Source organism: Manihot esculenta, chromosome 9 (assembly GCF_001659605.2).
Source record: "Manihot esculenta cultivar AM560-2 chromosome 9, M.esculenta_v8, whole genome shotgun sequence".
Taxonomy (NCBI): Eukaryota; Viridiplantae; Streptophyta; class Magnoliopsida; order Malpighiales; family Euphorbiaceae; genus Manihot; species Manihot esculenta.
In genome coordinates this window covers 10,554,695-10,569,539 of record NC_035169.2, presented here as the reverse complement: position 1 = coordinate 10,569,539, position 14,845 = coordinate 10,554,695, and the positions used below count along the sequence as shown (strand labels likewise).

At 28.2% G+C, this 14,845-nt stretch overlaps 2 protein-coding genes across 3 annotated transcripts; both read left to right on the top strand.

Moving 5' to 3' along the window:
* Nucleotides 1-2,349: 2,349 nt before the first annotated feature.
* LOC110623555 (alpha carbonic anhydrase 7) lies at nucleotides 2,350-4,282 on the top strand. The gene is made up of 7 exons (XM_021768543.2): nucleotides 2,350-2,779; nucleotides 2,859-3,082; nucleotides 3,253-3,362; nucleotides 3,487-3,601; nucleotides 3,707-3,871; nucleotides 3,955-4,008; nucleotides 4,127-4,282. Exons 1-7 carry the CDS (start codon nucleotides 2,683-2,685, stop codon nucleotides 4,199-4,201), a joined length of 840 nt encoding a protein of 279 aa, XP_021624235.2. The 5' UTR covers nucleotides 2,350-2,682; the 3' UTR covers nucleotides 4,202-4,282.
* A 3,699-nt stretch (nucleotides 4,283-7,981) lies between these two features.
* LOC110621908 (alpha carbonic anhydrase 7) lies at nucleotides 7,982-9,672 on the top strand. Of its 2 annotated transcripts, XM_043960519.1 has the most exons (7): nucleotides 7,982-8,201; nucleotides 8,281-8,504; nucleotides 8,613-8,722; nucleotides 8,795-8,909; nucleotides 9,012-9,176; nucleotides 9,260-9,313; nucleotides 9,445-9,672. In XM_043960519.1, the coding sequence occupies exons 1-7, from the start codon at nucleotides 8,105-8,107 to the stop codon at nucleotides 9,532-9,534; spliced, it is 855 nt and encodes a 284-aa protein (XP_043816454.1). In that variant the 5' UTR covers nucleotides 7,982-8,104; the 3' UTR covers nucleotides 9,535-9,672. The 2 variants fall into 2 exon arrangements, with proteins under 2 accessions (XP_043816454.1, XP_043816453.1); XM_043960518.1 differs by having other exon boundaries at nucleotides 8,281-8,722.
* The last annotated feature ends 5,173 nt before the right edge of the window (nucleotides 9,673-14,845 follow it).

Genomic DNA, 14,845 nt, shown 5'->3' with positions numbered 1-14,845 from the left:
AAACGTGTTTGCCCCATTACGCATTTATATGGGAATTAGTCTTTTAAATATTAATTATGTAGAAAATGGATAAAAATATTTTTTAAAGGACAAATTACTACTATACCTTAAAGTTTAATGTATTTTTAAAATTATATTAAAAATTTTTAAATTTAATTTTATTAATTAATAAAAAGAGATCCGTCTATTTAGCCACTATTATCTCGTTAATCATCATGAAAAAAATTTAATTATTCTCATTTAAAATATTCTCCAAATCAAATTAATAATTCCCTAACTAATATTAGAAAAAAAAATAATTTGCTTCAACAGGATAGAAAGAGATTAATTGAATATTACCGGCAATCTCATCTCCCTTTTAGGGGTGAGCAGTATTCGGTTCAAATTGAAAAAATTAATCGAATCGAATCGATTTGAAAATTTAGTTCGATTTTTTATATATTTCGGTTCGATTCGGTTCGATTTTTAATTTCAAAAATTTTAGTTATTTCGGTTCGGTTCGATTTTAATCAAAAAAAAAAACTGAAAAAATCAAACCGAACCGGTTAATGATAATAATATATTTTTTCAATACTATAGAGAAATTAAATCATATTAAAATTAAAATATTTTAATTAAATTTTAAAATATTAAAAATAAAGTGTAAAAAATAAAAAAAAAATTATTAAAAATTGAAACCGATCAAACCGAACCGAATCAGACCGGTTCGGTTCGATTCGGTTTTGATCAAAATCGATTTGATTCGATTTTTATAAACACTAAAATCTCGGTTTTCGGTTTATTCGGTTCGGTTTGATTTTGAATCGAACTGACCGAATGCTCACTCTACTCTCATTAATAAAAAAATTGAAGAGTTACTTAAAAAATTAAGCACGTTGAGAGCCACTAAAAATCTGTAGATTAATCGGCTCAAATCAATTTCTAAGTCAAAAGACAAGATGATAATGAGGTTGTTTTCAAGATTAAGAGAAGCACACAATTAAAGAAACTTATGAATGCATGCTATGATAGATAGTTAGTGGAAATTAGATGGCAGAGAAGTGTTCACGATCAATTTACCTTCCTCTTTTTGCTGGTATTTCCAATCGAGAAAAAGAGTTCAATAGATATTTAAGAGAAAACAGCTACAATTGCTGTCTAGTAAAATGTTGTCAGAAATGTAAATATATCAAGAGGATTGAGTCGGCACTGGTAGGATGAATCGAATCCTCCATCTTAATTTTCATTTAGCATATTGAATTTCACTACATAGAAATAGGCTCCATAAAGCTTGGTTTTAAGAAATGCTTCCTCTTTATTGGCCCAATCAATCTCCCTCCTGTCCTTTTCCCCTACAATGAGTGATGTATCAAAGTCTGTAAGCCATTATATTTAAAGTAAAAAGTGGCTCCATTTATATATTTTTACGTGAAAAAATTCAAAAATAAGCGAAAATTTTCTTCTCTTTTTATTTTTTTTTAAATATTTAAGATATTATAAATATTTCTCTCTCAAATTAAATTAGAGTGACTAACAGTAGAATAATTTATAATCAGATGGATATCCTTATTAATTAATAGAATTAAATTTTAAAAATTAAAAGTATCAAATTATTTTAATTAATTAAATTAAATATCAAAATATGATAATAATTTACTTTTTAAAACATATGTATTTCATACATGGCTAATAATTAAAAAATTAATATTCATATAAATAGAGAGTTAATTATTTTATAAAAAATGGGTATGTAATTAATACAAAAGGGTTTTTTCTATAGTAATAATAAATTAATTAAAGATGATATTTACTAGTAAAGAATATCTGTCACAACGAGGGACAGCAGTAGTTACTCGTCAACTTGTCAAATATTAATTACTTTTACTAGTTATTGTCGTACACATCACAAGCTTCAATATCCAAAGAATCAAACTCAAATTTTGTTTGCTCATCTCTACTCTGATTTTGAATTGCACGTAAATTGTTATTTTCATAAAATTCTTTTAAAATATTAATAATCTTTTATTTCATTAAAATAAAAAAAAGTCCTCTTATTTTATAATTTTAAATATTTGTATTATTTAATTCATTTAATTAAAATTGAGAAATAAATTTTTTTATAGAAGACTTAAAATACAGAATTTTAATTGAATAATTTATAATATGGATAAACGAGTGAATTTTTTAAAAATCCTTTTCTTTTTTTGGGTTTGAGTGGTGACGTGTGAATATAGACAAATGGTGAAAGGAAAGTTCCACCAAACACTAACTCTCCAACGAGGCCATCACTTTTCCTTATATTGCTTTGCATTTTCTTTCTAAAGTTTACTCGTTTTCTCCATTTGAAGTATCATAACAGCTCAGATTTCCATTCTCTCTCATTTCAAGCATAAACAACTCAAAAGGCTGGCAAGAAAAATAAGGAAACAAATCCCACTCATTTCCTAGTAGCCAGCGAGGTCTCCACACTCCTATTTCTTTATTTCTCTGACTCTCGACGTTCACAAAGGACACGTTATGTCCAACAAATACTTTTATAAACTACGTACACTAAAAAAAAAATGAAGATTCTAGGCAGCTCATCTTCCTCCGTAGACTCCTCAGGTTACAATTATATATAGACGTGCATCAGTCTAAAATGTCTCCAAGTAGAGATCTTTCTTCCATTTTTTCTTCGTTCAAGATCTGGGGTTTTATCAAAACATGAAACAACAGAAAGCATACTTGTTCTTTACTGCTACTCTAACCATTGTCCTCCTCTTTTCGCATCTTGCATCCTCAGTTGAGTCTCATGGAGATGGTAAGAATGTACGTTTAATTTTTATTATAGTTGTATAGATTTTGATGGATAATATATAGAGATTTATGATGTGATGCAGAGGTAGAGGATGAGAGGGAGTTCGATTACGATCAAAGAAGTAATAAAGGACCAGAACACTGGGGAGAGATTAAGAAAGAATGGGCTACTTGCAAGTCTGGGGATTTACAATCTCCTATAGATATGTGTAATAAGAGAGTTAAACTGACCAAAAAATCTGGAGATTTCAAGAGGAATTACAAGGCTTGTAATTCTATAATCAAGAACCGAGGCCATGATATTTCGGTATGGATATTTGTCATAACATTTATTTTGATTTCGATATGTATGTCTTAAATCATTGAACAACAACAGGACTGTGAATGAATGAGGAGACAAGATCTTTAGTTCGAGTCTTTTTGTCTGCCTATTATGAATCTAATGTTAAAACTAAACGAGGTGTTATATGGATTCAGCTTCAATGGGAGGGATACAATGCAGGGTCAGTAGAGATAAATGGGAATGAATACTTTCTGGAACAGTGCCATTGGCACTCTCCTTCAGAGCACACCATTAATGGCAGGAGGTATGTCTCTCAATGAATAAAATAATGATTATAATAATAGTGAAGAAATAGTCTTTGATTGGTCTTTACAAGCTCATCAAAATTGTCTCTTTTCTTTTTTTTTTTATCTTAATTAATTGGTTAGGTATGACATGGAGGTGCACATGGTTCACGTAAACACTGACCCAAATGTGAAATACAACATTACTGTTGTTGCTCTTCTCTACAAGATTGGTCCACCTGATGCTTTCCTCTCTAAGGTAAAAATCTCATCTCTTAACCCCCACAAATGGACAAAGATTCTTGACTTTTTCGATTTCGGTTCGGTTTTGATTTGATTTTAACTCAATTCACTAATATTTTAGTTGCTAAGAGATATAAAATCCATGAATGATCGCGAGCAAGAAAGAAGCATGGGAATGATAAATCCAAAAGAGATTAAAATGGGTGGCAAGAAATATTACAGATATTTGGGTTCACTCACTGTTCCTCCTTGCACTGAAGGTGTTATTTGGACAATGAACAAGAAGGTGAGAAAAAACCCACCATAATATCTTAGCTTAATAATGAAAATCCTTAAGAATTATTAACTCCAAATTGAAATTCACCCCAGATAAGGACTGTTTCAGAAGACCAAGTTAAAGCATTAAGAGAGGCTGTTCATGATGTAAGTGATTAGAGCTAGTGAAGTTTTCAAAATTTTTTTTCAATTTTTTTGTATAATTGATTAGTGAATGAGCAAAATTCAAGCATCATTAACCTCTTGTGTTTAAAAAAATTTGCAGTATGCAAAGGAAAATGCAAGACCAGTTCAACCACTGAATAAACGAGAGATCAAACTCTATGGAGCATCAAACTGATTAAATGATGTAGAGGGTTTATTATGAGCAACAAAATAAATTCACCTTTTCAAATGGAAGCATTCATTGATTTTTTTTTTTCTTTTTTTGTCTTTTCAAAGTGTTTTTTAAATTAATATATAAAAACCTTAAATTACAGAAAAAAAAAAAATTAAGGCAGCCGATTGATAAATTAATTTTTGAAAAATTTGAGGTGATATGAATTGTCCTCACTTCCATTCCTCCCTACTTTTGCATTGTCTGATTAATTATAATGTTAAATTTATATTTTCAATCACTTTACCCTTTAATTTATCCTAGAAAATAAAATTTTTAAACCAGGAGAATGAAACTCTTTTCCCACTGAGTGAGGAAATTATTTTTTTTTAAACATAAAATAAAAAGTTAATATTTATATGAATAATTTTTTATTATTATTTATTTTATGTAATGTGATTATTAATTAATACAAAAGGGTTTTTTTATATAGTAATAATGAATTGTGGTACACATTACAAGCTTCAATGTCCAAAGAATCAAAGTTAAATTTTATTTGCTCACCTATACTCTGATTTTAACATCCACGTAAATTGTGGTTTTAAAAAATTCTTTTAAAATATTAAAAAAATTTATTAAAAAATTAATCTACCTATTTGATAATTTTTATTCATTTTACTTTATCATATAAATTTTTTAATTATATTCATTTTAAAGGTATTAAATTTTAATAAATATTAATCCTTAATTTAATATAAATAATTTTTAAAAAAAATTCAATTTTTATTTCAAATAAAAGTTTTACAAGAAAAAAATTTAATTAAATTAAATTTTTATGAAATTCTTGATTATAAATGAAACATAAGAAATATTTTGAGAAATTTTTTAAAATTCTAATAAAATTATAATAATTAATTATAATGTCCATTTAAAAAAAGCAATTAATTATAATGTAAAAAATTACAATAATTTTGAGATAATTAAAAAAATTTTAAAAAAAATTATGAAAGAAAAGAGCATAAATGGGAAAAAATTCTCTTGTTTTAAAAAAAAACTTTTACGTCCATTTAAAAAAAAAAAAAAAAACTTTTACGTATTTAACTTTTATATTCCTTTTTGCGGTGAGAATATATATATATATATATATATATATATATATATATATATATATATATATATATATATATAGGAAGATGGGAAATAATAGAATATTTCTATAATTAGTCTTTAAATTATTTATAAATTAATTAATTTAATTATTTAAGTAGTTGATTATTATATTATTTAAAATTTAATTTTTAAAATAGATCATAATTATATTTTAAAATTAATTTTAGTTAGTTAAAAAATCTTAAAATCTATATAAAAATATAATAAGATTGAATTTTTTAAATAGGGATATATATTAGATTATAATTTTATTATTTTAAATTAATTTAAATACTATTAGATTAATTTTAAAATAAAAATTATTAAAATAATATGTTTAAATATTAAGAAAATTATTAAAATAATAAATTCATATTTTTAAATTATAAATATTTAAATAAGAAGTTAAATTTAATTAATGAATATTAAAAATATTAACGAAACAAAAAAATTAAAATAAAAAGTACATAAAATCACTAATTATTTAGTGAACTAATAATTTAAAAATTATTTCACTTAAATATCTCTAATTTTTTAATTTTTATAATTTATCTAAGAATTTTTTTTATTTTTTAAATTAGTTTTAAGAATTAGTTAAGAAACTAATAAAGTGTATAAATTTATTAATGTTTAAAAACTTTAAATTAAATAAATTATTCTTTATTTGAATTTAAAATGTATTATTTTGTAAAAAAATATTAATATATAAATTAAAATCATATTATTATATGTATGTAATAAATTAAAAATTAATTGAGTTAATTTTATATTTATTTTTTTATATATAAAATTATAATTTTAATATTTTACTATGAAATTATAAAATATAAAATACCCTAATACATATTAAAAAATATTATTAAAATTTTGAAGTTATTGATGGTAAGAGATAAATAATGAAAGGGTGATTCACAAGTTAAATTCTATAGATGTTGAACAAGTTCCATTTATTAATATTAGTGAATTTATTCTCGAAATAATAAAATTTCAGACAATACCAAAATTATAATTAAATAATTCTTTATAATTGTTTATGTATTTTTTTTCTTAATTTTCTTATAATTTATAAATAAAATTTTTTAATTTTTTTAATTTTCTCAAAATTTATAAATAAAAATTATTAATTTGAAAAAAAATTCTTAACTAACATAAAATTAATATAAATTAAATTTTCTTAATATCCTATATATATATTATTTTATTTATTTTATAAACTAATTCATTTCTTTTTTTTTAATTTTTAATGATATTATTATTTTAATTAATAATTTATACTATATATAAATATGAGAATGAGAAATTAATGAGAATTTGTAAACTACTATTGCCCCTATTTTAAATGATTAAAAAATAATATAAAATTTTCATTATTTTAAAGATTGATTTTTATTTAAATTTAAATTATATTTTTATCTATAATTTAATTTTAACTAGTTATATAAATTTAAAATTTAAATAATTTTATCATCTAAATCTAATAATTAATACTAATTAATTTAAATTATTTTATCTATTAAAATAAAATTAAAAATTTATATATATATATATATATATATAAATTAAAAAATTAAAAATTAAATAATTAAAATTACTGATGATAATTTAAAATTATTACAATAAAATTAATTTAAGTTAAAAATTAATATAAATTTACTATTTAGGATTTAAAAATTTTAAAACTATTATTTATATACTTAAATTATAAATTTTATAATATTTTTGATATAAAATTATATAAAAATAAGTTATATAAAAATTAAAATTTTATTATTTACAAAATCAATTATAAATATTAAAACGAGTATAAAAACATACAAGGACATACTTAAATAAAAGCTAATTTATTTAAAAGGCTCAATGGCAATTATTGTAAAATTTTTTATTTTAAACATTAAAAAGGTTTTTGTTAAGTAAATTATTAGTTATTTTAAATTATTTATATCATTTATTTTTTATAGTTTTAATATTTGTATTATTTAATTTTATAATTTTAAATATTTATACTGTTTAGTTATTTTGATCAAAAGTAAAATAAATTGATTAATAATTTTTTAAATAAAATAACTAAAAAATATAAATTTATAAAATATAGATATGTTTTAATTGAAAATTTTTAAAATATGAATAAATTAGTGAATTTTTTAAAAATTTAAATATTTCTGTGTGTTTGAGCTGTTGATATTTTATTAGAAATAAATATTTAATCGGTTTGAATTAAAATTAAATTAAATTAAATAAATTAAAAATTAAAATTTTAGTATTTATAAAAATTAAAAATAAATATATATTTTAATCCAACCGATTTGATTTAATTTAATTTTACTAATTAAATTTTTAATATTTTTTTTATTGTTTACCCTTATTTTATTTTCAGTATTTTAAAGTTGAATCAAAATATTTCAAGATATAATATTTTTATATAATAAAAAAATAATATAATATTTAATCGATTTAATTTTATTAATTTTTTACCATCAAAATTTGTAAAATAAAAACTTAAAAATTAAGAAGTAAAACTAAATATTCTGCATTAATTCAGTTCCGCAATTTGTGCAAACCCTAAATGTCAATGCCGAAAGGCAAGTTCCACCACCTATTAATTTTCTTTCTAAGTATCATAACAACTCAAGTATTTTTAAAAAAACTACACTTGAAGGTTCTAGGCAGCTCATCTTCCTCCATAGACTCCTCATGCTATAATTATATGTAGACGTGTGTCTCCAAGTAGAGATCTTTCTTCCATTTTTCCTGGTTCACGATCTGGGTTTTGATCAAAACATGAAACAACAGAAAGCATACATGTCCTTTACTGTAACTCTAACTTTTGTCCTCCTATTTTCATATCTTGCATCCTCGGTTGAATCTCATGAAGTTGGTAAGAATGTACGTTTAATTTTTATTATAGTTGTATAGATTTTGATGGATAATGTATAGAGATTTATGATGTAATGCAGAGGTCGAGGATGAGAGGGAGTTCGATTACGTTCAAGGAAGTCAGAAAGGACCAGCACATTGGGGAGAGATTAAGAAAGAGTGGGGTATTTGCAAGACTGGAAAGTTACAATCTCCTATAGATATGGCTAATAACAGAGTTAAACTGATCAAAGAACCTGGAGATTTCAAGAGGAATTACAAGGCTTGTAATTCTATAATCAAGAACCGAGGCCATGATATTTCGGTAGGGATATTTGCCATAACATTTATTTTGATTTTAGCTGGAGTCTTCCTATGTATCTTTTACAATGAATTTATGGGTAAAACTAAAGGAGGTGTTATATGGATGCAGCTTCAATGGGAGGAAGACAAAGCAGGAACAGTAGAGATAGATGGGAGCCAATACTTTCTGCAACAATGCCATTGGCACTCTCCTTCAGAGCACACCATTAATTCCAAGGGGTATCTCTCTCAATATATAAAAATAATTAGTCTTTACAATTTTTTTAATTTTTATCTTAATTAATTGATTAGGTACAAAATGGAGATGCACATGGTTCATCTAAGCACTGACCCAAAAGTGAAAAACAACATTGCTGTTGTTGGTCTTCTCTACGAGATTGGTCCACCAGATGCTTTCCTCACTAAGGTAAAAATCTCTCCCACATATGGATAAAGATTCTTTGATTTGATTCTAAAATTGCAGGTTTGATTTTAACTCAATTCACTAACTTAATTATAAATATCTTAGTTGCTAACAGATATAAAATCCCTGACTGATCAAATGCCAGAGAAAAGCGTGGGAATGATAAATCCAACAGAGATTAAAATGGATGGCAAGGAATACTACAGATATTTGGGTTCACTCACTGTTCCTCCTTGCACTGAAGGTGTTATTTGGATCATCAACAAGAAGGTGAGTAAAACCCACCATAATTTCCTTGGCTTAATAATGAGAATCCTTAATAATTATTAACTCCAAATTGAAATTCACCCCAGATAAGCACTGTTTCAGAAGACCAAGTTAAAGCATTAAGAGATGCTGTCCATGATGTAAGTGATTAGAGCTAGTGAAATTTTCAAAAATTTTTTTAATCAATGATTATGATATATATAAAGAGAAATAATTAGTGAATGAGAAAATTCAAGCATCATTAACCTCTTGTGTTTAATAAAATTTGCAGTATGCAGAGAAAAATGCAAGGCCAATTCAACCACTCAATGAACGAGAGATCAAACTCTATGGAATAGTGGGCCCATCTGCTGAGTTGTAATAGTTTATTGCTTTATTGTTATTTTATTATTTAGGCTGTTATTGTGTTTTGTGTTAGTTGTTAGGGTTTTTTCTATATTTTTTCACTTGGCCTTGTAATAGGCACGTACTTTTCTCGTAACTTGTTCTTAGATATAAAAAAGAAGCATCTTAGAAATAAAGTTAAAAGATGTTTTTCCTCTTCTCTCTCGCTTCGTATATGGTATTAAAACTAGGGTTTGACTCTCAGTGGTGCCTCATCTCTTGCATGCAATCGAATCTAAGAGCTCTCGCGTGATCAGACAATGACGGAATGAGATAGCAGTAGTAAGGAGCGGATATCAACGGCGGTGCCGTAAAAAAGACAGACCACGGGTCAAGGAATGGGAGATCCATTGAGCCTATAGTCCTTCGATCATCCAGGTATGGTCTTGGTCTCTACACCTTCTATAGGAACTAACTTTCGATCTTGGAATAGGGCCGTTATAATAGCCCTAAATGCCAAAATGAAGTTAGGGTTTGTCGAATGAACAGTTTCGATACCTAGTAAAGACTCTGAAGGCTATGAACAATAGAAAAGATGTGATTTCATGGTCACATCTTTTATCCTTAACTCCATCTCCAAAGAGTTGGCGGATGGTTTCATCTATATTGCCTCTGCCAGAGACCTCTGGCTAGAGATTTGTGAAAGATTTGGAGAATGCAACGGTCCTATGATCTATGAGTTGCATCGAAAAATTTCTCTTATATCTCAAGAGAATGCTTTTGTCTTCTTCTATGTTACTAAGCTAAGGAGACTTTGAAATGAGCTTAGATCTATGAAAACTCTCCCTACTTGCACCTGTGGGGCTTCTAAAGCTATTGCAGAAGTAACAAATGGAAATAGGCTTATGCAGTTTCTAATGGGTCTGAATGAGGTTTTTGGATCTGTAAGAGATCAGATCCTGAGAATGGATCATTTATTAACAGTAAACAAAACTTATTCAATGGTTGTGAAATTTGAATCCCAAATAGAGATACTGGGAGCCATGAATGACAATTTCGAGTCCCTTGTGTTGTTCAATAAGACACACTCTCAAACTCAAACAAGACCAAGAAGGTCATACATAAAAAGAGGACATTGCACTTTCTGTAATATGGATGGGCACATACGTGAAAGATATTTCAAACTAATTAGTTACCCTGGTTAGTTTAAAACAAAGAACAAAGCTAGCACACGGCCAGTTAAAGGATATAAAAATACCAGAATGGTGGCAACTATAGAGGGAGGTAGCACTGGAGAGGACAATTCTCTGAACTATCCTGACACAACAACCATAATCAATGAACTAACATTCATGTTAAGTTCATTAAAGGAAGAGGTTACTAAGCTTATAAAAGGCAAGGGTGTTCAAACCCCAAACTCTCACTTCATGGATTTTGCTGGTAAGTCTAATGCTATTAAAACTTGCTATGCACAATTATATAATGATACTAGTTGGATTCTAGACTCTGGAGCCACAAATCACATGTACTCAGACAAAACTCTATTTACTTCCTTGCACCCTCTGCATAAACATATATCTATTTTCTTTTTAGATGGGAACACAACACAAATATCACATTCTGAAAAGCTAATCTGTTTGAGAAAATGATGCTTGATGAAGTTTTCTATGTCCCTCACTTCCAGTACAACTTGATATCTATTAGTCGACTAGTGAATAGCTATGCTTATTATGTAGTAATCTGCCATCATTACTACATCATACAGGACTCACACTAAATAAGAAGGTGGTGGCCATGGGAAAGAAACAAGGAGGCCTTTTTAGGCTGAATTAGATGAGTTTCTCTCATACTAATATTGAACATTTCTTACATCAGATCATAAATTCTAGTCTTGATCTTCATACTCTTGTAAATACTATGCTTCCTATATTCTAATAAAGGAAGTTTTATATCTTCTAAACATGTGTATGACTATGCTATGATTATGATTGATCTGCATAACAGACTAGGTCATGCATCTATTGGCAAACTCAAACATATCAAGGGCATAAACATTAGTGATAATTCTATAAACTGTTACCTTGTTTGCCCTCTGGCAAAGCAATCAAGATTGCCCTTTCCCAGAAGCCATACTATGGCTTCAAAACCTTTTGGTCTAATTTATATAGACATATGGGGACCCTATAAGACCAACTCTATCATTGGTGCTAGATTTTTCCTTATCATTGTAGATGATTATAGTATGACTCATCTAAAGGGCCAATCCTTTAATCTAACTAAACACTTCATCAATATGGTGGAAACACAATTCAATACCACCATTAAGACCATTAGGACAGATAATGCCAGAGAATTTTTAAGCCATGCCTATAGCATTTTGTTCACTAGTAAAGGCATCATTCACTAAAGATCTTGTCCATATACTCCACAATAGAATGGAGTTATGCAAATGAAATGTAAACACATCCTTGAGACTGAAAAAGCTTTAAAAATGCAATCTCATATCCCTACATAGCTCTGTCTTATAAACAGAATGCCCATGGAACAGTTTAATTGCTTTATTGTTATTTTATTATTTAGGCTGTTATTGTGTTTTGTGTTAGTTGTTAGGGTTTTTTCTATATTTTTTCACTTGGCCTTGTAATAGGCACGTACTTTTCTCGTAACTTGTTCTTAGATATAAAAAAGAAGCATCTTAGAAATAAAGTTAAAAGATGTTTTTTCTCTTCTCTCTCGCTTCGTATATGGTATTAAAACTAGGGTTTGACTCTCAGTGGTGCCTCATCTCTTGCATGCAATCGAATCTAAGAGCTCTCGCGTGATCAGACAATGACGGAATGAGATAGCAGTAGTAAGGAGCGGATATCAACGGCGGTGCCGTAAAAAGGACAGACCACGGGTCAAGGAATGGGAGATCCATTGAGCCTATAGTCCTTCGATCATCCAGGTATGGTCTTGGTCTCTACACCTTCTATAGGAACTAACTTTCGATCTTGGAATAGGGCCGTTATAATAGCCCTAAATGCCAAAATGAAGTTAGGGTTTGTCGAATGAACAGTTTCGATACCTAGTAAAGACTCTGAAGGCTATGAACAATAGAAAAGATGTGATTTTATGGTCACATCTTTTATCCTTAACTCCATCTCCAAAGAGTTGGCGGATGGTTTCATCTATATTGCCTCTGCCAGAGACCTCTGGCTAGAGATTTGTGAAAGATTTGGAGAATGCAATGGTCCTATGATCTATAAGTTGCATCGAAAAATTTCTCTTATATCTCAAGAGAATGCTTCTGTCTTCTTCTATGTTACTAAGCTAAGGAGACTTTGAAATGAGCTTAGATCTATGAAAACTCTTCCTACTTGCACCTGTGGGGCTTCTAAAGCTATTGCAGAAATAACAAATGGAAATAGGCTTATGCAGTTTCTAATGGGTCTGAATGAGGTTTTTGGATCTGTAAGAGATCAAATCCTGAGAATGGATCATTTATTAACAGTAAACAAAACTTATTCAATGGTTGTGAAATTTGAATCCCAAATAGAGATACTAGGAGCCATGAATGACAATTTCGAGTCCCTTGTGTTGTTCAATAAGACACATTCTCAAACTCAAACAAGACCAAGAAGGTCATACATAAAAAGAGGACATTGCACTTTCTGTAATATGGATGGGCACATACGTGAAAGATATTTCAAACTAATTAGTTACCCTGGTTAGTTTAAAACAAAGAACAAAGCTAGCATACGGCCAGTTAAAGGATATAAAAATACCAGAATGGTGGCAGCTATAGAGGGAGGTAGCACTGGAGAGGACAATTCTCTGAACTATCCTGACACAACAACCATAATCAATGAACTAACATTTATGTTAAGTTCATTAAAGGAAGAGGTTACTAAGCTTATAAAAGGCAAGGGTGTTCAAACCCCAAACTCTCACTTCATGGATTTTGCTGGTAAGTCTAATGCTATTAAAACTTGCTATGCACAATTATATAATGATACTAGTTGGATTCTAGACTCTAGAGCCACAAATCACATGTACTCAGACAAAACTCTATTTACTTCCTTGCACCCTCTGCATAAACATATATCTATTTTCTTTTTAGATGGGAACACAACACAAATATCACATTCTGAAAAGCTAATCTGTTTGAGAAAATGATGCTTGATGAAGTTTTCTATATCCCTCACTTCCAATACAACTTGATATCTATTAGTCGACTAGTGAATAGCTATGCTTATTGTGTAGTAATCTGCCATCATTACTACATCATACAGGACTCACACTAAATAAGAAGGTGGTGGCTATAGGAAAGAAACAAGAAGGCCTTTTTAGGCTGAATTAGATGAGTTTCTCTCATACTAATATTGAACATTTCTTACATCAGATCATAAATTCTAGTCTTGATCTTCATACTCTTGTAAATACTATGCTTCCTATATTCTAATAAAGGAAGTTTTATATCTTCTAAATATGTGTATGATTGTGCTATGATTATGATTGATCTGCATAACAGACTAGGTCATGCATCTATTGGCAAACTCAAACATATCAAGGGCATAAACATTAGTGATAATTATATAACCTGTTACCATGTTTGCCCTCTAGCAAAGCAATCAAGATTGCCCTTTCCCAGAAGCCATACTATGGCTTCAAAACCTTTTGGTCTAATTTATATAGACATATGGGGACCCTATAAGACCAACTATATCATTGGTGCTAGATTTTTCCTTATCATTGTAGATGATTATAGTATGATGCATCTAAAGGGCCAATCCTTTAATCTAACTAAACACTTCATCAATGTGGTGGAAACACAATTCAATACCACCATTAAGGCCATTAGGACAGATAATGCCAGAGAATTTTTAAGCCATGCCTATAGCTCTTTGTTCACTAGTAAAGGCATCATTCACTAAAGATATTGTCCATATACTCCACAATAGAATGGAGTTATGCAAATGAAACATAAACACATCCTTGAGACTGCAAAAGCTTTAAAAATGCAATCTCATATCCCTACACAGCTCTGTCTTATAAACAGAATGCCCATGGAACAGTTTAATTGGACCACAGCTTATGAGAGACTTTATGGAACCTTAGCTCATTACTCTCACCTCAGAAAATTTGAATGTCTTTGCTTTGCCACTACTATAAGTACCCATAAAGATAAATTCCAAGAAAAAACTATAAAGGCAGTGATGGTGGGTTATGCTAGCACACACAAGGCTTATAAGCTGTATAATCTCATTGATAAGTCTATCTTCATCAGTAGAGAGGTCATCTTTCATTAAAATATTTTTCTTTTTCAAAACAATGATGATATTGAGGGTTCTATTCTTCCTATACCT